The sequence below is a fragment of the Zophobas morio genome, unplaced genomic scaffold (genome assembly GCF_036711695.1).
Source record: "Zophobas morio isolate AGI-343-1 ecotype UQ-CSIRO unplaced genomic scaffold, CSIRO_AGI_Zmor_V1 ptg000094l, whole genome shotgun sequence".
NCBI lineage: Eukaryota > Metazoa > Arthropoda > Insecta > Coleoptera > Tenebrionidae > Zophobas > Zophobas morio.
In genome coordinates this window covers 133317-156630 of record NW_026972199.1, presented here as the reverse complement: position 1 = coordinate 156630, position 23314 = coordinate 133317, and the positions used below count along the sequence as shown (strand labels likewise).

At 33.1% G+C, this 23314-nt stretch overlaps 2 protein-coding genes and 2 long non-coding RNA genes across 10 annotated transcripts; all 4 read right to left on the bottom strand.

Annotated features, from left to right (window-relative positions):
* Positions 1–527: 527 nt before the first annotated feature.
* On the bottom strand, positions 528–5304 carry LOC135144340 (probable inactive tRNA-specific adenosine deaminase-like protein 3). 4 transcript variants are annotated; one of them, XM_064076373.1, is made up of 11 exons: positions 5005–5304; positions 4881–4955; positions 4451–4567; positions 2769–2858; positions 2406–2457; positions 2277–2341; positions 1846–2154; positions 1000–1194; positions 890–942; positions 743–822; positions 528–680 (listed from the first exon to the last, which is right to left on the bottom strand). In XM_064076373.1, exons 1-8 carry the CDS (start codon positions 5157–5159, stop codon positions 1014–1016), a joined length of 1044 nt encoding a protein of 347 aa, XP_063932443.1. In that variant the 5' UTR covers positions 5160–5304; the 3' UTR covers positions 528–680; positions 743–822; positions 890–942; positions 1000–1013. The 4 variants fall into 4 exon arrangements, with proteins under 4 accessions (XP_063932443.1, XP_063932442.1, XP_063932441.1 ...); XM_064076372.1 differs by having other exon boundaries at positions 890–1194; positions 5005–5303; XM_064076371.1 differs by having other exon boundaries at positions 743–1194; positions 5005–5303.
* Positions 5305–6976: 1672 nt separating this feature from the next.
* LOC135144337 (isocitrate dehydrogenase [NADP]-like) lies at positions 6977–13002 on the bottom strand. The gene is made up of 13 exons (XM_064076370.1): positions 12882–13002; positions 12670–12824; positions 12489–12609; positions 12306–12416; positions 11569–11702; positions 10368–10470; positions 9354–9445; positions 8572–8737; positions 8225–8509; positions 7977–8159; positions 7709–7914; positions 7524–7650; positions 6977–7460 (listed from the first exon to the last, which is right to left on the bottom strand). Exons 1-13 carry the CDS (start codon positions 12997–12999, stop codon positions 6979–6981), a joined length of 2283 nt encoding a protein of 760 aa, XP_063932440.1. The 5' UTR covers positions 13000–13002; the 3' UTR covers positions 6977–6978.
* A 2027-nt stretch (positions 13003–15029) lies between these two features.
* On the bottom strand, positions 15030–17684 carry LOC135144335 (uncharacterized). 4 transcript variants are annotated; one of them, XR_010283091.1, is made up of 14 exons: positions 17519–17684; positions 17200–17323; positions 17010–17148; positions 16881–16956; positions 16718–16792; positions 16572–16658; positions 16465–16516; positions 16312–16413; positions 16126–16258; positions 15942–16065; positions 15736–15833; positions 15402–15658; positions 15207–15320; positions 15030–15111 (listed from the first exon to the last, which is right to left on the bottom strand). It is a non-coding gene; the product is annotated as an uncharacterized LOC135144335 (long non-coding RNA). The 4 variants fall into 4 exon arrangements; XR_010283090.1 differs by having other exon boundaries at positions 15942–16258; XR_010283092.1 differs by having other exon boundaries at positions 15746–15833; positions 15942–16258.
* Positions 17685–17758: 74 nt separating this feature from the next.
* Positions 17759–18325, bottom strand: LOC135144336 (uncharacterized). The gene is made up of 4 exons (XR_010283094.1): positions 18254–18325; positions 18105–18196; positions 17957–18050; positions 17759–17849 (listed from the first exon to the last, which is right to left on the bottom strand). It is a non-coding gene; the product is annotated as an uncharacterized LOC135144336 (long non-coding RNA).
* Between the last annotated feature and the right edge of the window lie 4989 nt (positions 18326–23314).

The window sequence follows — 23314 nt, the reverse complement described above, 5'->3', positions numbered from 1 at the left end:
TAATACAAACTTAATCCTAATTTGCACGTTATCACCTTGTGAAGGACATGAAAATTCGAACTTATTGAGTCGATTGGGCGCCAGTAAATACCATTTTTTAATAAATTAATAACCATGGTTTTGAGATATTACGGGTGATAGTACAAAGTAAAAATTATTGTGGTATCAACTTAAATTTTTCCTTTGTGTGACTCTAAGCCCCTCACTTCGCGTAACTCTTAATATTTAACTATAGCGCCTTAATTATGTGATAGAAAAAGGGTAGGAGTAGAACTCTATGTTAAATTACTTCGCAGCTATACCCAAAATTTTTTAATCTTTTAAGCAAGTACATTATTTAAGATTTTATACAGTGCTTGCACGCACGCGCCTGTAAACATGTTTAAAATAATGTCATTTGCTTTCACATGATATGTACAAGCAATCTTCAAATCTAACTTTTAACTAGACGCGCATTTATCCGCAGTGTAACCGCTAAAGCCAATTTTATTAAAATGTACATAACGACATGTGTTAATATTACTTAAGACAGCTTAATGACGTTTTAATAAACGTAATATAACTGGTCCACAAATTGTTATAGGGGTGGTAATACGTTATGTGCTGTTGTTGCTTTATTTAAAAAGGCAGCCTCAAGAAAAAGACTTGAATGAGTTAGTTCAAATTTGCAGAGCTGAAACCTGTGAATATAGAGATCGTCAATAGGTTAGAGTATAGGGAACACCAGAAAATAATTAAGTACTAATAAAAAGCGTTTTCATTGAGGTTTTATTATGAAAAATCACCCCTAGGGCACCAGCACTAGTAAATAAAGTAGGTCACCTGATAGATAAGGCAACCAGTGGCCAGCTGTATATTTTAAACACATTAAAGCTCAGTAAAAATTTACTTAAATGAAGTATCTCTTCACCAAAAACTGCCTAATCAATTCTTTTTCAAGTACTTTAAAAAGTACAGTTTTATTTCGCTCGTACTACAGATAAAAAATTCCACTATTACCATCTCTTTGTAAATCATTTACTGCCTTCATGATATCGGAAGCAGTCATTATATAACAATTTTTCGTACACCGAAAAACGATGATTCAGCTTAGGTTGTTGGTGTAATCGCAAACGGGAAGAAAATCCGCCATTTGCAGTTCGGAGGCCAAAGAAAACTCGCCGGACCCGCGAATGAAGTAACGCCATTGCGCACCTGGTAGTAAAATATTACTGTTAATAACTATTGCTACAAGTACTTATTGTTTATTACATTATTATTATATAATTTGCATTAGATATAAGTATTTTTAACTTCTACAGCAATAAGGAAAAAAAACCCTTTTAACAAAGCTATGCGAGAGGAACCTAAGCTGGATATCGCCGCACTACAACTCTGAGGTGGCACTGCATATAATAAACACTTTTAGTTGTCTCATATGTATATGAACACGCCTCGAGATGAATTCCGTTTAATTTCATCGGAAAATACTACTATCGCTTAGCTAATCGATTGAGTAGTGATGCACTAAGAAAAGCTGTATCGCTTTCCATTATTACTTGTCTATTACCATTTAAAAAACATGCGAATAACTAAAAACCTCCGAAAACTCTTCTAGAAGCCACTATTTATACGAGACATTACTAAACAAGAAGCTGGTTTTGTATAGTACGGAAGGTGTAAGGTGATATGCTTTAAAGTAGATTCCTTAATATAACAAATGATCATTTAATGAAATATATTTTTTTTCTGCTCTATAGAATAATAAAGGTAGCAGAAAAAAGTTATTCATCACTACTTATACTATTAAGCGTAATGAATAGTACAAAATACTGAACAAAAAAGCAATAAAAATATTTCATATACATGACACAGGGCTCGCGCGTAACATAAACATCCAGACCCGTGGCAATATATGCTTCTGCACTATTGGTGCAGTGGGACTCCGCCAGCGAATCAAGAGCTCCCATAACAGCATGTTTTAGAGGATGCGCGGGCGAATCACAACCCTTCGAAACAATTTGATTGGAGATAGGATCAATTATTACGCACCCAGTAGGCCAATGATTGGAGGAATGTGCGTCCCGAGCAAAGGCAAGGGCTGAGCGCATGTGGCCTTCCAGCATTACTATGTCTTCACCCGAAAAATAGAATTTCGCAAGTTCTCTCGTTTCTCTAGAAAAGAAGAAATTGACTAAGTTTTTTTAAGTCATATAATGAAAAGCACTGAAGTAAAAACTGTAAAATATTAGAAACTACTAAAATATTATATATTAATAAAGAATCCACTTCAAGACCCGGAGTGGTCAAAATGTTTGCTAGAAATGATTAAGGACCAATCCCGTCCAAGGAAAGTTGTTTGCTGCCAAAGGATTGGTCGTTACTACGTCCTAAAACGATATAACAGTGCACTATTATTGACTAACATAAGTCCTGTAGTATACGACCGGCGCACGGACGCTAATGGATGGCTTGGTGCTAATAATAACAGGAAAAAGTGTTATGATACACGTGATAACGCTTTCTAATATTAAAAAGGTGTCTGTATCCAATAATATTACAGCTTCTATTAAGCCATTCAATCACATCTTAAAATTTAATTAATATAAATCTTTTTAATAAAACTCTTAAACGAAAGCTCCGTTACAAACTACTTATTATAAAGCATAAAAAAATATTTACTTATATATACAAAAATAAATATAAAAAAAACTAACAAAAGTAAAAAGTTCAAACACTATATTGATATACAATATAAAGCTATCAGAAAACTCAATAACGATAATAACTTTATGTCTTCAAGGAAATGAGTGGGCCAGACGTCTTTGATCAGCTCAAACTGAATTCTAGTGAGCGGCGGAGTAGCCGAGACTAAAACTCTAAAAAAGTAAATAAAAATAATAAATAATAATAAAAACTAAATTTTCTGCTCAATGAAGAGAAGGATACTCTAGCATAGTCTACACCAACCCAGCGCAGCGCCGGACTAGTGCTCTTAGCTAGAAGGATGGCACATGTCTACGGGTATACGTGGCAGTAGACGGACAGAGCGTGGACGCCACAGTACTGCACTGGAGACACAAGTAATGGTTTCTGAACCATAAGGGCAATACCCGTGCCCCTAAGCAGTCACGCTTATGGGTGGAAGTGAACCACTGACTTTACTGTAACGAAGGTTATGCAATTTGCTAATATAGTTCTACCTTAGTAGAAGAAAAAAACTAACCCACACTTTGGAAATAATAGCTAATTAAAATGTTTTATTAATGTAAACCAAAGAAAAAGTAGAAAAACTTATATAAAAATTATAAACTTCTAAAAAAAATAACTAAACAAAAAAGTATAAGTGTTACTTCTTTTTATCTAAAAAAAAAAATCTCGTTGGAAATAAGATTTAATTTGAAAATATAAGGGAAAAACGACTATAACGTTCATAAATAACAATAAAAAGCTTCAAAATTAAGTAAAATTATACATTTTTTAAAGTGATTTAGCAGCTAATATAATAAAAATATAAAATTTATTTATGGTTATTAAAAAAAAATATTAATAGATTGACAAAAAATTGTTCTAAATAAGTTTATAATAAATGAAATTCTTAAAAAAAAATTATAAAGGTACGGTAATTGCACAAATAAACTTGTTATAAAAAAAACTATAAAACACTTTTTTATTTTAATACATTTTAAAAGATTACTAAAAGGTAAATACCAATAAGTATGAAAAAATACTAGAATGTTTTAATCATTAAAAATCAGTTTTGTAGTAAATTTAGAAATTCTATAAAAATGCTAAAAATATATTAAAATATACTTTTAATTATAACTTTAAAAACTTTTTCATCGACGCCCAAAACAAATAATACAATACTTGAGCAGAAAATAAACAGCGTCGACTATAAATATACAAAAAAGTTTATTTACAGTTTTAAAGACTCATAAAAGTTGTTTACTAAATTCGCATAAAATATTATATTGTAACTAAATTAAATTTAAAAACATAACTTATAGATTTCTTTATTCAAAGCTTTTCAATAATAAATAAATTTCAAGTATATTTTTAATTATATTGTTACTTCTATTTATCACATGTTTGCCATGTTTAGTTTTTTTTCAGTACTAAAAAGATAATTTAACGTTAAAATTAAAAAATTCTTTACACTAACTAGTTATTAAAAATTGCATAAGCAACTTTTTTTTAAAGCATAATACTTACGATTGTTCAAAAAAATAAATAAGAAATTAAATAAGAAAGTAATACTAGGATATTTAATAATACAATAGTAAAAAGAAGTTATAATATATAAATTATATTAAAACAAGTCATAAGTTAGATTAACAGTAAAAAAATAAAAAATATGCATGATATTATATATTCTTGATAACTTTAACTAGAGTTATTACAAAAAACTTTGTACGTAGACATTATTTAATATACAATGAAATAAATTTTGAAATTAACAGAGTAAAACTTTCTAAAATTTGAAATTGAGGTATCCATATTATCTTCCTTCAAAAGCAAGCGAATTTTTTCTTCCACTTCTGTTCCATTATCAGATCCACTTATAAGAACAGTAAGTTCAGGTCGACTAGTTGTATATATGTATAATCATTAAATGATAAATTTTGTAAAGTTACAAGTTTAATATTAAATAAAATAACGATTTAAAAATAAGAGTAATAAAATATTTAACAGACCACCTAAATAATAAAAAATAAGAAATCTGTAATTTTAAATTATAAAGTTATAAACAGTTCAATTTGTAATAATGAAGCACAATGTAAGAACTTTCACGTCTTACGTAAATTTAAAGATGTACTAAACTTTTAACAGTTTTCCAATATATGAAATATTATAAGGTTTTATAAATGTTTAATTTTCCTTGCAATAACTAAAATTACCCATCCTCCGTAACATCCTTTTTAATTCTTCGAAGGTGAGACAGAGTTTTGAGTGGAAACTTTTCAGAAAGGATCCTATAATCACTTTACAATATTTTTTTAATAATATATATAGAAAACTAACCTAATAATTTTAGACGTTTGTTTATGATTACAGATAGTAGCAACAAAAGCTCCGGTTAGTGGAACCGGAAGACTTTTCTCTAGGGAAAGTATAACAGTGGGATGCCTCTCTTGTAAGCCGCTATATTCTAAAGCTTCTAAAGTTTTCAAGCACATAATTCAAGTAAAAAACAAAACAAAAACTTTTAAGTTTTCAATAATGTAAAGTTACTATTTTGTTCAAACCACAAAAGTTAACAAGATAAAATAAAAATAAAATAATTTTTGTAATTAAACAAAAAATCTTATTATTTTTATAGAAATTAACCTAAAAAAAAATTATTAAATAATTATACTGCCAAAATGAATAAATGTTGCGCACAAAAAAAATAAAATTGCATACAGGACACAAAAATTTAGTCTATTGAGAGCACGCCTTTATGAACGCGTTGCAAAATAATATTTGCTGCTTATTATCTGCTCTCTTTCAAATTTGCCTGATTCATGGCTAGAGTTATATCTTTTATAATTTTTTGACTATTTTATTAAAATATAAAAGTAATATTAAAAAAAAAAAGGGGATAAGGTTGCCTTGCCTACTTTATATTTTAGATTGAAAAAACATATGATATCAAGATTTATTTAAAAACAATGTAGTTTTAAAAAATTTTAGTTTATGCAGACAGGTAATATGATGTTTTATTAAAGTTTGGATGGTGTTTCTATATATAAAATCAGAAGAGAGTATATTTATAATTAACTTAAAGAAATTAAGGTTTCTTTAAAGATTTCATATTACTTATATAATACTTAAAAATGACCTGAAAATTTTTAAAATTAACCTGCCTCCGTGAGAATTCATTTTTAGAAATCTTTGAACCTTTTTCTACTTAAAGATTAAGTCGGGTAGTTATTGTACTTATTATTTTTCTGTTTAGGTTAATTTCTTTTTCTCAGTTACTTATTATATATTGAAATTGTACTTGCACTTATACAACGTTATTTCTTTTTTTTAAGTTTTGGTTTTGCAAGTTGAACTCGGACTGTAAGCTGAAGTGCATATTATTCTTAAAAGTACGTTTCAATCGAATAACAAACGTTACTCCTTATAAGTATAACTTTTATTTACATAGTTATTTTCCATGATAAGCCTATGATCCCACTATTAAGTAGTTCATATCAATAACCCAAAAGAAGACAGCAAGCAACGGGATGAAAATACCATTACTTGAGTGCTGCCAAGCTAGTCGAGCAGCAATGTTTGGTTATTCCCACGGCCCTCTGTATAGTGCAAAAGATGGCTCTGGCGTGCGAAGCAACCACCCTCTTACCGAAAATAGTGTCGTACTTGCTACGTGGAATTGCTGCGTACATTATTAAGAAATATTACCAAAATATTAGCCATCATAGACTTTTCATACCCCATTCTATCATCATGTACAAATATCTTTGGTTTAAATATAACTATTGGCATCATTAACTATATCCGGTGATTTTTATACCTATCAAGATGACTTTATCATAAACTCTTTTCTCTAATTGGTATATATTGTTACACTTGTATTTAATGTGAAGTTAAGAAGCATGAGAGGCCACTAAAGTATTTAGAAAAAAATTATATAAAAAATTTTAATTACGCGTATGCTCACGCTTAAGATTTAAAAAAAAATCTAAAACGTGCAACATGGATTAAAAACAGCGTCAATAAATTTTAAGGAATCTTTTAGACAGCAGTAGGAAGTATAATTTAATGAGCACCTAATAGAAAGTTAGCTTCACTCTAATGATTATGGTGTATATTAAAAATTTAAGAAGAATTATGCACTTAAATACGCCTGGATGACGAAAAAGAAGTCAGTCCAATTTAATACTTAATCCCTTCGGCCATTAAACTTATTTTAAAACAACAAAACCCTTTTTCCTTGCGTGTATGGGGTCTAAAAAGTTTAAATGGTGTCAGAACTACTAGATTTTTGTAAAGCTTTGGTGTGCCTCTTTATTGATCAATAATGCTATTAAACAACTCGCTTGGCCTCATTGCCTCTGCAACATTCCGAGGGTGGGGGAAGTAGTACCCTCCCAAGTCCACTGGCCGCCCTTGACAGTCATTCAGCTCTTTTAAAATCTGCTCTGCATTGGCCTCCAGCTGACTTGCAAGCGTGTTGAAGGAAGCATTGCGCGTAGCTAGAGAACGGGCCCAGTACCACGTGAGGTAAAACGTGGACCCTCTATTGTCGAGCTCATGGACTTTCCGAGAGGGCAGTTTTTGGTTGTCCAGCAGTTGTGAGACGGCCTCGTTTAGTGCGCCCCCCAGAACTGCTGCCTTGCTACTACCAAACTTCTTGCCCAAGTCTTGCAAAGAGGCCGCCACCGCTAAGTATTCTCCCAATGAATCCCAGCGAAGGTGACCCTCCTTTAGAAATTGTTCCACGTGCTTTGGCGCAGAGCCACCGGCGCCTGTTTCATAGAGTTTTCCACCTTGCAAACAGAAAACAAAATAAAAATAATGTTATCAAGGAAAGAAAGAAAAGTTGAGGCAACCCGCTAGCAAAGGAACGACAGAAAGCATTTTAGCGCTGGTTCCCAGCTCGAGTATAGGAAATAAATCCGTATTGTAATCGCGAAGAACATTTCCAGTGACCGTAATGGTATCTTTTCCTGCTTTAGCCTAGTGGTTGCCGTTAGTATAATAATGTCCATGAAAATAACATAATGCTATGGAATACGCGTTTGAGGGTCTCCACCATAGCAGCGTGGGGCGGCATGATAGATATGGCCAATCCCTTGATATTGTGTTCCTTTAAGTACTGCTTGACTAGTCCAATTAGGTTGCGATCGTGTGCTCTATGCTCATCGAGCCAAAAAATGGCAGGTGTGTTTGTGGCTCTGGATTGAGTGACAGCTAGTTGGACCCAATCTCTAATGGGAAGTTCTTCCAGGTGGATGGAAGGTCAATCGAAGTATGCGTAAAGGTATAAACACTAAAAAAATTACCTTTAGTTTGGCACATCCGCCATAAATCGCCCCGCTCAACCGCGTGTCTGAGGAGAACGGCGCCCTTTGAGTCAACCACGCAAAATTCACCACTAGAAGGCGCCTCGAAGGTCTTGTCATGGGACCCGTACTCCTCGGCCTTCTGAGCCATGAGGCCGATGTTCGACGTGTGGCCCATCGTGCCTGTTGGCAACCATACACATAAGGAAGCCAGCATTGCGTCCCATAGCCTGTAGCATTGGCTATACCAGCATCCATCCTGCCATTATTCTTCATGAAGTCGATGCAACTCTGGTATTGGAGTGCATAACAACGATCCGGTATGACGCACACGGTGTCCTGTAATTGGCCGCTACTATTCCACATTTTTCCAGAATCACGGATGACAGCGGGCATGGAGGCGTCCACGATGACATCGCTGGGCACATGCAAGTTAGTCCTGTTCTCTCGTACAACAGCCAGGGGGGGGCCACGGGCATAGCACGCCTCGATGTCTCGTTCGATCTCTGCTCGTTGCTCTAGTGGCAATGCTTGTATCTATATATGAGAGGAACGTGTAATGAGAAAGTAAATAGCCCAATTTCGTAGCAAACAGGTGCCTTTTGAATGACATCGTCAAACCCATTAGTTATATCCACGCCAAGTTGGTCAAACAAAGCCGCGTGCTTGGCAAAGAGCGGCTTAAAGTAAGCAAGAACGACAGCGCCGAAAATTTTCGGGTCGGAAACTTTCATCATTGTAGCTTTCAAATGCACAGAAAACTTTATAACAATTAATAAAAATACGTAAAAGTGCTTGAGGTATACTGAGAAGTGCTTTCAATTACCTTAAATATAAGGGAAAAAGTGTAGCCACAGAAATGTAATACTTGTAACTCTTATAAACTTATACAGCCACAATACAAGAAAAAGTAAAAGTTAAAAGCATTGTCGTAGCCAGACGGGCTCGGGGAGCCTTCCTTGCTACTGCCGACTCCCGCTTTTCATTGGTTATAAAATTCTATTTTTACTAAGAAGGACCAGCCCTAAATTTGAGGGTTACTACGAAAGGAAGAGTGGGGGCGCTAATAAGAATGTACGATTCGCTTAAAAGTTTTCAGAGCAGCAAGTATATTTTACATTGAGAAATAATAAAGAAATAATAATAAATAATAACCTTTTGTATAGTACACCAACCAATTAAAAACTATAAACAAAACATTAACTCCCAACCAATAAAACTGTTTCAACGAAATAAAAAAGTGAATAAAAGGGGGACAACTCTCCTATTCCACAATAAAAATTTAAAGAGAGGAGCATTATATATAAGAAAAAATGAACAAAAAAAAAGAAACTTCTCGTTATTCAATGTTATAAAAAATATAAAAAAGTGGACTACAAGAAGATTATTTTTTCTTGCGTCTTCCAGCGTTTTGTCCAAGAAACTTTCAAGTTTACTTCGACTCATAAAGGTGCTATCAATAACCTCCCCTAAAACAACAATAATGATATATAAATACACAAGGATTTTTTATAAAAGCATTACAAAAGTAATAAAGTAAATATACTACAAGTAACAAATATAAAATAAAGAAACGCACAAAATAGTTTTTTTTTTCTATAGCTACTGGTCTGCTCTAAACGAATACTGGAAAGTAAAAAGCAGAGAAAACTACAAAGCTAAAAAACTTTTCAACAGTTTCAAGGAGTCTTCCATTAATAAAAGTGAAAAAGTTCAACGACTACATAATTTCAATTATGTAATACTTTAAAAAAAAACTTAACAATAAACGGCTCCCAACATCATTGAAACTATAAAGCCATAATCTTTCATTTTTGTTTTATAGTAATGATTTTATTGAATAAAACTTTTCTCTATTAGATATAAGCTCTCTTTTTTCTTTACTTTTTCTTTTTTTTCTATTTGTTCATTTTTTTTACTTGTTTTAAGCAGAGTACTATTGTAATTGCCGTTATTTGGCGGGCCATTGTAAGTAATATTACATTTTCTTAAACAGTTAAAAATTTTAAAAAGTATATAAAGTTTTATTTACTTTTTGTACACTTCACGCATTATAGATCATTCTACGTTATTTTCAGTATGTTTACAACGTACATTGCATCTTTATTATGATTTATATTATTAAGTTAATTCCGCTCAATAACTCTACTGCGTTTAACTAATTCTATTCCTAGAGTTATTTCTTTAATGTTTTACTCAACAAATTACTATTGTCATCATAATTGTAATTTTTAGAAAAAAAATTTATTTTATATTATATTCAACTTAACTTATACTTATTAGAATAAAACTTCTTTCTCTTTAAAATGCATATTAGTTATAACTTTTTACTTCTATATAATTTTTTTGTTGAGAAGCTTTTATATTAACTCAAAAACTTTTTTTCTTTACCTTTTAAAAGTTTTATTCCGTCCTTCATCACTTTTACTTTATTACCATTCTCCTCTCGAAATTCAATTCGCGCAAAATCGTCGTATTGCATTATATGCGAAATCTGATTAGTAAATAATAAATTAATTTAATTTTTAGTACTAGTACTAATCCCTTCATAAATTTTAAAATACTAAAATGTGTATAATATAAATTATTATATTTTTTATACTTATTAACAATAGTTACCGCCAGGCAGCAAAAAAAACGCATAAAATGTAAATTTATTTTTATTAAAAAAATATGGTTGTATAGTTAAGCGAATCGTCTTTCGGTAATTTCATTACAATTGTTCTACTCAAATATTTAATGAAATAAACATCCACTATTGATAATCATTAAAAGTAGTAAATTTATTATGAAAATTATTGCCGTGATAAGTGCTAGTATACTTCTGATTTAAAAATCTAATATAAAAATTGGCACAAAAGTAATATAATTAATTTTATAGAATAATTTATTTAAAAAAAACTTTTAATATAATTAATTTAGTAACAAAAAAAAATTATCCGTTCTCATATCGCTTCGTTAAGTTTTCTGCTATTTTTGCGCGGTCATTCATTGTGTTTTTAGTGACCCTATTGGCTCTCAAAAGAACCGCACCGCAAATAAAATACTAACCCGTCGTTAGAATGCATAAAGTAAACGGTTTAAAAAATTAAAATCTGATTGGTCTTCTACAAAAAACTCTTCTTATTGATCCTGATATATTATAATTCATAATTTTTAGTTCTTTACTATTTTTAAGCTTATTCATGGGCACCCCCCCCCACCCCCAACAGAAAAAAGACAACTACTAAATACACATAATTAAAAAATTATATAAAATGAGCGAAAAATAATAAGTGGGAGAAACAATCGAGAATCTTATAGAAGTACCAGTAAAAATGCGATTTGAAATACAGAAAGTACTTTAAAGAAGTTTTAAAAAATATGTTGCCTCACGCAAAACAATAGTTTTACTGGCCCTCGCTCTTTGTTTGTGCTATAGTTTACTTTTTACTACGCAAGAGATTAATAACAAATATCTCAAAGCTTGTTAAGTAATGCCCCCACTAATTAAAACTTGAATGCTTTTATTATATTAAATAGCAAAAGTTTTATAAGAAACCTTAAATTATTTTAGGATTAAAGTCTTCATATCATAAAAAACTGTAAAAACCTCATTTTCGAAAAAATCGCCACTTGTCATATGTGCTACGTGGGTTTTGGAGTCAGGCGACCAATCGCCAAGACGCGTTGGATGCTTCATGGCATACTGCTTAACAGGAGCAGCTGCCCAGCGAAGAGAGTTCCCTGTATTAATATGTAACGTTTCGGAACTTTTATAACTTTAAGGCTATCTTTGAATTTTATATAAAGTTTGAAGCGTACAACATAAATATATATATTTTGTAAAAAAGAGTAAAAAAGTTATATTGTAACTTGTAAGATTTGTAAAACAGCAAAAGCAAAATAAAAAGTAAATAATAACACGAGACCATAAAGTAAAGGTTTTCTTAGGATCTTTTAAATAAATTGGACTTCAAATATTCAATACTTTGACTGAAAAATCTTATAAAACACTTAACAATCTTTTACTTTCAGATAATAGTCAATGCCGAATTAAAAGGTTTTCAGTTAATTACTTTAAAGAATGAAATAGATTATTGCAAATATTTAGTAATAAAATTTCTATTACTATGCGAACTTTACTTTAGTAAAAAGAAACGTTAGTCACGAAATTTTAAAAAAACTAGCGCAAAAATATTCCATTGCAAGCAAAATTATTAAAGTGATACATAGAGTTAAAAAGTAACTTTAAATGGGCACAAACCAATAAAGAAACATGTAAATATATTCAGAGTAAAAGTTTAAGATATTTAAAATTTCAACAGAATTAGATAAGTATAATTTGACCTTCACGAAGTACTGGATTTACGGCGCTTCCTAAAACTCTAGAATATGTTTTCTGAATGGTAGTTTCTTTTTCATCCGAAGGGGAGCTTGGATAATCAGGAATATAATATCCTGGTGGTAGTGTTGGTCAATCTTAATATGTATACAAAGTTCAACTATTATTAAAATAAAAAAATAGAGAACCCCTTTTTTGTAATTCCTTGATACAAGAAATAAGTTGAGGTATAGAAGCGCTTATGTTTGGGAGCTTAATAATATTAGCAAATGGAGTTCTAACAAGTTGACCAAGTTTAGCAAGATCATCCTAATTTACAAATAATCGTTGCTAGAGATATTCTTTAATATCAAAAATAACAATAGCAACTTCAACTCTTTGCTCGGGCTTCAAACGATGGGACCATAACGAAAGAATTCTGTTCGCAAGAGAAATATTACTTAATGATACGATAATCTCGGCTTTTCTGCAAAAACTGCTCAAAATTGGGAAAAATGACGCAGTGGCAAGCAAAGGGGCCTCATCTTATAAAATACTGTTGTAAGTTTCGGCTAAAAGAATGCAAGCCGAGTAATGATAACCTGTTTTAGTATAAATAATCATAGGGCGAGGTTGTGAATCTGCTCTAACAGTGTAGCAACGTAAATTTTTTTTTACTACAATTCTCGACTTTAACGGCTTACTAAATCTCATTAACATCAATTGTTTTAGCTGCGAGAAAATAGAAAACAGAAGAAACTAACAAACTCTTAACCGAACAGCCCCCAAAGAGGGATAAACACTTTAGTAAGTGTTTGGTTGCGTAGAAGGTTGTGCTTTTTGAGGTTTTGAGATTTATGAATTTCAGTTTGACTTTTTCAGATAAATGCATATATATCATCGTTGTTCACTTTAGACTCTATTTCGAAAACTCTAAGCTAAAAAATTAAGTATTTAATATTTACTAATGACCCGAGCATGTACAGAAAGCTGACTTTCAGGGAAAAAATGGTATGACTGCTAGAAATTATAAGTTATGAATAGCAATTTTATATACAGCCGTGGGTTAAACCATAATTTTAAGCATCGACTAGTCATCCTTCGACTCTCAGAGAAAAAATTAGATTCTAGTAGGAGAGCATAATGTATTAGACTAAGTGGTAATCAGGCTTGTATCCAAGGAGGTACCCATAATATCCTCCTACGGGATCAAATTAGTAACGATACAAGCTGCTAAACAGTATAAGACTGTCTTGTCCCTGCGTGGCTCCAGGAGACAAGTCCAACTGAAGAGAGTGTAAGGAAAAAACCAAATGAGCTAAACAACGTTTTGTAATGAAAACGAAATTATTACCTAAATTAGATTTAAAGATTTTTACAATTATTGTTTTATGGATGCTATGAAATTAGAGTGAGTGGTATGGTTATTAAAAACAAGAACGAAAAAGAAGGCGCAGAGAAAGGGAAACAGGCCGCAGGGGCTAGACTTTGTTAGCCAGCCAATTTAGATGTTTTGTTTTCACAAAATATATTTTGTTTATATATTGTTTATTGCAATATATTATTGGATTATGTTCATTTCACTGGTATTAGTTAAACGCAGCGTCTTTTATTTTAATTAATACCACCTATTATCGTAGGTTCAACTACTTTTCGATTTTAGTTATAATTTACTACTTAATTTCTGCCAACATTGGTTGGTAAAGAGTAGTTTTAGAAAATACTTTTTACACATGGAAACTAGTGTGTTATGCCTCAACGTAATAGTAACAGCCGCAGGGAGACTTTAAACTGTAAGAAAAAAAAGTAGGAGAGATCTACGTCTGCGAATATTTCGGCAAAGTGACGGTTAAACTTGTTCAGAGACGTTTCGCAATGCTCTGAAAACTGCCATTCTTTAAGATCAAAGATCTCCGTTTTTAAAGGTGAAAGAATTCAAACAGTGCTCTCGTGAGTCTTCTTAAATTAGCTATAGACAGTAACTTAAAACTCCAATTTTTTTTGAGGAATGTAAATTCAAACTATAAAGTAACCCTAACTTTGCTAGATTTGATTGAATAAAGCAACAGCACGGATTACAAATATAAACTAAAGCTGTCGTTCGAGGGGGAGTCAGACCAATTCTGTGTTAGTTGTTGTGCCGGACAATTAAGTGAAGAATTCTGTGCCTACAAGTGAGTATTTATTTTCTAAATTATTACTAGAATTTTCTAGTCTACCAACTTTGAAACATGAAAAGTGAAGAATCAAGGCGAGTGTTGAGGAGTGCTAGTACGTTGGCATTGAAACACAGTGTCTTTGTATCAGTACTCTAAAGAATGGTATTATTTACCAGTTTATATACACACGTGGGCCCCCAAGGAGATGGTTTTATCCACTGAAAATTAATTCTATTCATTAACGTGTAAAAGTTCTACTTTAGTAGAACAAAACTAAAAAACACTTGAAACGCTTATTAGCTTGTTCTACCAAAGTAGAACGATTTGAGCGTAGGGCGAGGCGCGTAAACAATACATTTTCTTGGAGACGAAAAGCAAGTGACCCAAATCGCATTGACTAAACTATTAACACCTTCATTATACGTTTCAAATATTTCAGCTTAGAAAGGTACTAAAGAGAACTGTTTGCGACCGTTTGTTGTACTTTTTCTCAAGTAATCAATGCATGTAGCGCTTGCATCCTTATTAAATAGATATCTTTTTATTAACAAGAGTCCTCGTTTAACTTTTCTAAGAGCTTAGAATCAAACGGCCGTCCTCGTGGTTTAGGACGAACAGAAATGACACCGGACGGCATGTGCGTTCTAGCATAGGAGGTGTGATCCCCAATGACCTTTAGGACAAAAATAAAGACATATATTTAAAATTTCATTACTGTACATTATCATTGCTCTCTATATTATATAATATAAATGAGTGGAAGATGACCATTATTAAGTTGCCTTTAATGTGAAAAGTGAGGATCCCATGATGCAAGCCGCGGACATTAGAAAAAACTTTTTGTAAACAATTGTTACTTTTACATTTTCATAAATTCTTTGTCTATAGCAATTCATGAAAATCAATGTGAACTTCTCTAATTTTTTAAAAAACTTGAAGTCTATTGATTAAAATCATTATAACCTAAGTCCCACATGCCCCAACATTCCAGTAGTTCTTTCAAATATCCTGTATCTATCGCTCCTTTATCTGACCTTTGGGAGTACCATATTACATACTTTTGCCCTTAAGAAGGATAATACGTCAAGTTTATGAAAGAAGAATAAGGAATAGGTGTCGTGTTCGGCACATATTCGTCATAGCCAATTAAGCAAGGGCATTCTGCTCGATTGATATGAACGGCGCTTCTTGAGAAACGTGGAGTCGTGCTCGTACAGATCCTTTTCAAATATCAATCATAACAGTGAATATTGGTATCGGTACAAGGACTTAAAGCGAGCAGGACGATGAATATTACTTAATTTTACGTTGGTAAGGGTATTTAACGCGTGCGTTCGGAAGTAAATAGCGTAGAAATAGTCGTTATCCACATTTGCCCCTGAAGCACATGTTTCCCTACAAGAGATAAACTATCAGATTTTTACTTGAAAACAGGAGGAAAAGAAGAGCCTATCCGCATGTTACTTTAAAACCCGCTCAAACTTATTTAGAAGTAAAGAAAACCTTTCCTTCCGAAATGAAAAGTCTGTGGCACGTCGGGGATAATACACTCCTTGTCTGTACAGAAGTGATTATGATATAGAACTATTAACATAAAAATATTAGTCATCTTGAAATCTATTTTCCCCTGCATTTTTAATAATTTTTTTTACTGGTTTGTACAACCAAAAGACTTTAACACTAAAACCAAAAAGCGGGGCCGCATAGGTGTTGCCTTTCTTTATTACGGAACGAAGCCATAAATCCCAAGACGTGCCCCAGCAACACTGCGGCCAACTTTTTTTTATAGTGTTCCACAGTCTCCTTGTAAGCAGCCATCCCTACCAGTAAAATGTGAGTTGAGAAGAAGACGTTCTAATCAACGCAGTAATACCAATCCGGGGAAAAAATTGGTACGGTATAGTTTTTCTGGGTCTTAAGATGTGTGTACATAAGCGTTATCGTTCCAAGCAGATATGCAATAAAGAGGAGAATCCTAACAAAACCCATCAGCTAGTTATGTATATCAGCTTGTAAATAGTAAAACTTCTTTAAGAAGAGGCAGAAGTTGTGAAAAATATGACAAAAAGTCAGAGCAACTATTAAATCCTTTTATTAAAAAAAAATTTATGAATAGAGCATCTACATGATAACCACTGAAACCGCTTCCAGTGTTATTGAAGAGTGGACCGCTTTATTAGAGAACAAATAATTAAAGGAACGTCGATAGTGCACTGCAATCTTAATGAAAGCGATATGTAAAAGAAAGGAACTAGCAGTAAAAATTCGTAATAAGCAACTTTGTCGGCTACGATAAAGTTGCGCTCCCCTCGAAAAGAAGAGTAGCTTTTCGGAAAAAAAAACAACTTTAACCCCTTACAGTAATAATAATAATAATAATAATAATAATAATAATAATAATAATAATAATAATAATAATAATAATAATAATTTTAGACTTACCAAAAATGACCGATATGAGTAAGGATTCATGATCGAAGCCGTCCGCCAAAACAAAAACATTAGAAAGGATAATATTCTTTATAAACATCAAGTGAAAGACAACTTAAATCGCAAAGAGAAGAGCAGAACGTCTAATGGAAGCTGGACTAGGTGGTAAAGGCAACGCAGCAAATAAGCCGGGCGAGAGCCAGCGATAACTGCCACTGGTACGGCAACCAGATTGAAGTGATCGAAAGGGCTGACCGAGTGTTTGGGCTGCACAGTCGTGCTTAGAAGTACTTTTTAACGGTGAGCAGTGCTCATTGGACAGAAGATCTACCTGCAGCGCTTATTAAGAAGCCAGCTAACGTCTCTGGAAAGTTTTTCATTAGAGTACAGTTTTAAATTTTTCAAAACGTTCTTCTCATATATAAAATGATTTGGTATAGTAAAGCTCGCTGTTTCTGCAAATTTAATAGACAAAGTTTTTCTAAATAAACTTATAAGAAAAGCGACCAAATGAATTAAAATTTTTACAAAAATTAAAAAGTTGAGTATTATTACTATAAAAAAAAGAAGCCATATACTTAAGTTATGTCATTATTTTACTCTATTTTAAAGAAAAAGCTATTTAATAAAAAATTATTATAAGGTTATACCATCCACGTTAACTTCAGTAAAGTGTTCAAAAATAGTACTGGTGCTTAGATTAAGGCGGTTAACCAGCACCCAAGAGTTTCCCCGAGAACTTCCAAGAAAAATCTGTGAAAGATTTTACAAAAAAAATATTAAAGTAAAGATCAAGTAAACTTTTAAGCTTCCTAAAGTAAACAATTCCTTTTTAATTCATCTCCTTTATATGAATATAATTGCCCATTAATATACTTACATACATATAAGATATAGCAAGGTATTAGAAAAATAGCCTGAATCTAAACTCTTGAGTTCATAATGAGAAATAGCCAGGAGGAATAACGGCGCTTGTGTGCCCTAATAATAGATGTTAAATAATAAGAGCCAGTGTAAAAATTATAAAAATTAAAAATATATTTGAAAAGTAGAGTAAAGAGTGCCTACAGTTTTCTTAAAGTAGTTACCTTTTTCGCCACAAAATTTAATAATTTAATTACGAAAGGAGCCTGGAGTTAATTCTTTAAACTTTAAGTAATGTACCTAAATTTCCAAAAAATACTATATAAACTTCAATATAAAAAACTTAACCCGGTAAAGTTTAATAATTGTTACCAAAGGCTTTATACCCTCTTTGGAACCAAAACATACACATATTAGCAAAATTGAAGCCTCCGACAGTAAAAAGTTATACTGATTTAATTTACCTAAATATATAGTTTATTTAACTAGGTCGTAGATTTTGTAATATATAAAATCCAAACCTTGAATTTTAATATTGAGGCGCCCATCCTTTAAAAAAAGTAGTAATTTTTGCTGTGTAAATATATTTTTTTCCCCTAGTTCAACAATATAATATAAAAAGCCTGTTAGCAACACTAGACCTGCAACTACTAAGAAAGACGAAATATATCTAGGAAAAGATTACAAGAATTCAAATAATAAACTCAAGATATACTGTAACTTTCTTAATATTAATGCTGGTCAATGACAGGGCTAATGGGAAAAAGATAGAATGACATATTTTATTTTGGCGTGCAACAGTCTTTTTCACTTTGATTCATTGATTTTTTCGGAATGCCTGGTAAGTCGAGCGCAGCCCGCTCAGACTCTAAGTAAAGAGCAGCGCTGCTGCTTTGAACCCTCAAAAAATTAAGGAAAATTCGAATATTCCAACCCTCATTTTGAAAAAAAAAATTTAAAAAAAAACTGCAAATATGTAAGAAACTCCCGAAAAATATAGTCAGTCTTACTGGCTTCTCTTCCTTTTCTTTTGTTTTGTCAGTATCTATCAAGAATTTTTGTTTGTAGGGAAGTTGTACACTTTTACCACCAGACCAGGAAAATGTGAGTTGTCACAGACGGGATTCAGACCCGAGGCCTTGAGATTGCGCGACAATGCTCTTTACCACTGAACTAAGGTGACGACTAAGTATTCAGATTCGCACGTCGACGTGTGTTTTGCAGTTGTGGGCATTAGATTTCCATGAAACTGTTATAATAGTAGTACGTTTATCGTAGGTATCAGCCCATGAAGAGTTCGAATAGTATCTTATTTCTTAAGGGTTGTCTTTGGGTTGCACAGGTAGGCGAATGCACGTCGAGCTGATTTGAGATTTGATGCGTCGTTAATATATAGAAACATGCCTAATCGTCTAGTTGAAAATGATATATCCGGACGTGTGTTATCTGTTATGTATCGTAGGCTTCCAATTAGGCTAGCATATTCTTTATTTGTGCAGTTTGTTGAAGGAGGTTCCAGTTTAATGGAATTGTGCAGGGGTATCTTTATTATCAGCATTGACTCCCTAGGTTTCGCACAATTTTAAGGTTAGATCTTTTTGATTGATGGAGATACTCCCATTTTTCTGTTCAGTTCCAACGCCTAAAATCTTTTCAACGCAATAAGTAGTTACTACTTCATAGTCTTTTCTTAGCTTATTCATGATGTGTCTTTCGTTGCCAATGATATAACAGTCATCCACATAAATTCCTAAAATTTTTTCCCGTCTCAGAGTAGAAGGCATTTTTGTCTAGAGGAGACTGTTCATATCCATATTTTATTAAGTTTGAGATAATATGGTGGTAAAATAGTTTTGCTAATTCTTTAAGCCCATAAATTGCGACATCTACCCTTACCACGCAGTTTTCTTTCTTTGTATAATGTTCGTTGAGCAGTCTTTTTTGTTGCGGATCCCAGTTTTCTCTTATTAGGAGCGTGCCTTAGGGAACTAGAATGTGTATGGGCTTCTCCAGTTTGACGTGGAGGAAGGCAATGGTAATATCAGCTGTGTGTACCTAAGTTTTTTAGGTGGGTCAAGGTTATTAAGGTTTGGAGCGTACTCTTGTCGAGAACAGGAGAATAAGTCTCGTAATAGTTCACGCTCTTTTCTTGCATATATTACCCCCTCGAATTAAGTCTTCCTTTATATCTTTTGTCATATTTTGTGTGTAATTCTCATGTAGTAGATAGTACGTTATCGCCTTCGGCTAGATCACACGGCCTGATAATTTTAAATCCTTCGTGTTTAGTAATTGAGTTAAGTTTAGAAATGACCGCCTGTTTGTAGTCTTCTTAGTCAGGCTCCTTCATGGCTTCACTGTAGGTTAACAGAGAAGTAGTTTCTATTATCTCGAGTTCATCGACTATGATAGCTTCTTCTACTCTAACTCGTTTCCTTGCTCCGTGAACTCTATTTTGGTTAGCATATTCGATACCTAGTGTTTGATTTTAAGTTTGTGAAGGTTCACGTTGTGGTCTTGTATGTTCTAATTTTATGTGTTACGTGCGGTGGCGAGTAATTCTTCGCTAGCCCTCTTTGAGAGTATGTCTAAGTCTTTGTTGTGATTTATATCTCCGATGGCTAATAATTGCTCTTTTGCTTAGGTCGTTTATTGTTTTGTAAACTGTGATAAATGGCAGTATTTTGGGTGTTTCCTTGTTCAGGGACTGTTGTCTCTTCGTAGTTATGTTGTTGGCCATAGTTAATATTGCAAGTCTATTTGGTGTTGTTTCTTTTGTAGTTGTTTAGTGTCATGTGTTAAGTGTACTTGATTTGTGTCTTTATCAACCGTTTTCGGGCTTGTTATTATAAAATCTTCTAATTTGTATATCCTTAGTTTTATTATAAACTTTCTGGATGATTGTGAATTTAGTTCTTGTTTCGCTCTTATCCTTTTAGATGGCATGCGATGAAGTAATGAGGTATCTATTAACAATTGTGGTTGTTTGCTGTTGATTTTTGTGCATGGGTTAAGAAGGTTATCTGCTGCGACTGATTTGCTTTTAATAAGACGTAGATTGTTTTCCGTCTCATAGCCTCCTTCTTTTTAATGTTTTATATGCTGCGTTGCTGGTTATACAATAGGGTCATTAACTAAGGGTGTAGGCTGATTTAAATGATAAACGCAAGTGCCATTATGTGCGTTTCTAGTTTTGTTTCCTGTTATTTCATAATATCGTCTTTGCTGTATTTTAGGGGATATATATGTCCAAAGCATGCTATGTTCCTTGATTAAATAATCTTTCCTGTCTTTAGTTTAGGATTCATATTCACCTGCAGTGCTATAGGTAGGTATGGAGGGCATAACACCTGTAATGGAGCGGTCTTGGGATTTGGTTTTGTATTCTGGGTTATGGATCAAAATCTTGCATCGAAGGGGTTTAGAGGAATTAATGTCTCTCTTTGATTCCAAATATTTGGGTAGGAGTTAGATTTTCACCGTTGTGTGGAAGACTGTTTGTTATGAAAACTGCATTTGTCATTGCTTCATCCCAGTATTGAAGACCCAGCCCTCCATGTTTGAGGATGCTTCTTGTATGGAGGAGTGTCTTTTGGTGCGGTGGAAATTAGGACGCCAAATTGTTTAAGGCATCAATGTAGTTCATTGTTAATGAACTCTATGCCGTTATCGACTCTGAACTCTTTCAGTAAGTGCTGACTTTTACCTATTGTTGAGATGTCTGTTCAAGATCTATCTGTTGTGTGCAGTGAGTAAAATGATTATTTGATGCTTAATTTGCTCTTTGGTTCTTGTAAAATTCGATGAATACTTTCTTAGATTTGACATCTGTTATGATTCTTCAAACCCTTCTAATTTGGATGTCGGGCCCCTTTGTAATGTCGTCTATGTATAGAAGTTCATCCGGATCTCTTTGGTTGTGAGGCTCGTTAAGTTTGTTTACTTTCTTCTTTTCCAGCTTTGTAGAAACACATATTTCTCGTTCTTTATTATTAAATGGTCTGATGTTGGATATTAAGTGTTTCAGCTGTCTGTAATTTGTATGACCGTATATGTAGTGTTCAGGAGGAATCGCACTCTTATTCTTTACGTCGTCATGTTTCAATTTTGTCTTAAGTGAGTAGATAGTATTATTGTTTGGTGTTTCGATCATGTAAAGGTCATTTTTTATCGTCCTCTAATAGTTTCTCCTTTTGTTAATATTATTGTAACCGTTCGGTTATTAAAAGTGGTCGTATATCTGCTTTCGTCTAGTTTCGCGCAGGAGATGAGATTATGTTTAAATGATTTGCCATAGAGCGCCTTTCCATTATCTAATGTAATTAATCTTCCCGACTTTCTTGTGCAAATTATTTCTTTTATTTGTATTTATTATATTACACTCATTTTTTAATTTCACTTAATAACTCTTTATCTTTAATGATATATGGGTAGGCGGGGGTGTCGACTACCATGTAGAGGGAACGATTGACCTCATGTAAATTCGAATGTTGATGTTAATTTGCTATGGAGAATTGGAGGTTTTCAGTGTCCAGGGTTTTCTTTATTTTTGTTTTGAAGTATGCTTTCACGTGTGTGGTTATAGTTATTCTCCCATCTTTTGTTTTTGCAGGCGTCCAAGATTCTTCAGTTTACGATAATAGGTGCACTGTGAATTTGGGTACTTGCATAACTGGTGATTGTGAACTTCATTGCATCTATAGCCTTTGCATGCTATTTCCATGTGCCCTAATTTCAGGCAATATGTGCATTGTGATGCCTTGTGTTTGCAATGTCGGGGATCATGACCACCCTTGCGCCCGTAGGAGTTAGTGTTAACTGTGCTTTTTCTCGTTGTTGTTTGCTGATGCATTTCTAGGGTTTTCTTGTTCAGAGATTAGATGCTTGCCATGCAAAGTGTGTCTATTTTTCAGCGTGTAATAGTGAATTGAGCGCGTATACTTAGTCTATTTTTCTTGCTTATCGGTTATAACATTGTTCAAGGGAGATTGAGTAATATTTGTATAACCTCACCAGTTCTATATATTGGGGCAATCATTTTTAGTATATCCGTAAATTATGGAAGGTGAAGGATCGCCTCTTGGATAGCGCACTGTTCCTGCATCATTATAGCCAGGTGACCCATAGTCTGTTAGCGTATACTTGAATACTTTCGTTCTTATTTTTAGATGCGTTGCAGAATTCTTTTGTCTTGGTCATAAGCGTGGCTAAGATCTCTTTCCAAACACGAACTTTACCGTCTGAATAAACAATTCCTCTTTCGTTATGTCAAGTGCTTTTATCCTTGATCTGATATTTTTATGGAGGCTATTCATTATTATCCTTATACCGGTAGCTGATTTTTTCAGTAGCTTGCCCTTAGTTATAGGATCCTCTCAAATGGGGACATCTTTGAAAAAATGTCGTGAATTCCCTGTTCCGTGAGAACTAGTTTTACGTCGGATAACCATGTTTAATTTGAGGAGTCTTCTTTAACAGTAGTGCTTGCCATGTAGTCATACTTTTCATTTTTGGTGGAGTTAGTTATATTAGAGTTCTTGAGAATCTCAGTTGAGGTTAGAGCTTCGTGCTTATAATGTATC

Coding starts and splice junctions, on each gene's coding strand:
- LOC135144340 (XM_064076373.1), bottom strand. CDS start 5,159: ATGTGCTTGAAAACTTTAGAAGCTTTAGAATATAGCGGCTTACAAGAG. Junction 2,342..2,405: donor TCGTATACTACAGGACTTAT/GTTAGTCAATAA, acceptor ATCCTTTGGCAG/CAAACAACTTTCCTTGGACG. Junction 1,195..1,845: donor ACGCGCGAGCCCTGTGTCAT/GTATATGAAATA, acceptor TTTTACTACCAG/GTGCGCAATGGCGTTACTTC.
- LOC135144337 (XM_064076370.1), bottom strand. CDS start 12,999: ATGTTAATGAGATTTAGTAAGCCGTTAAAGTCGAGAATTGTAGTAAAA. Junction 12,825..12,881: donor GATTATTTATACTAAAACAG/GTTATCATTACT, acceptor GTATTTTATAAG/ATGAGGCCCCTTTGCTTGCC. Junction 7,651..7,708: donor TGGTGGAGACCCTCAAACGC/GTATTCCATAGC, acceptor GGCAACCACTAG/GCTAAAGCAGGAAAAGATAC.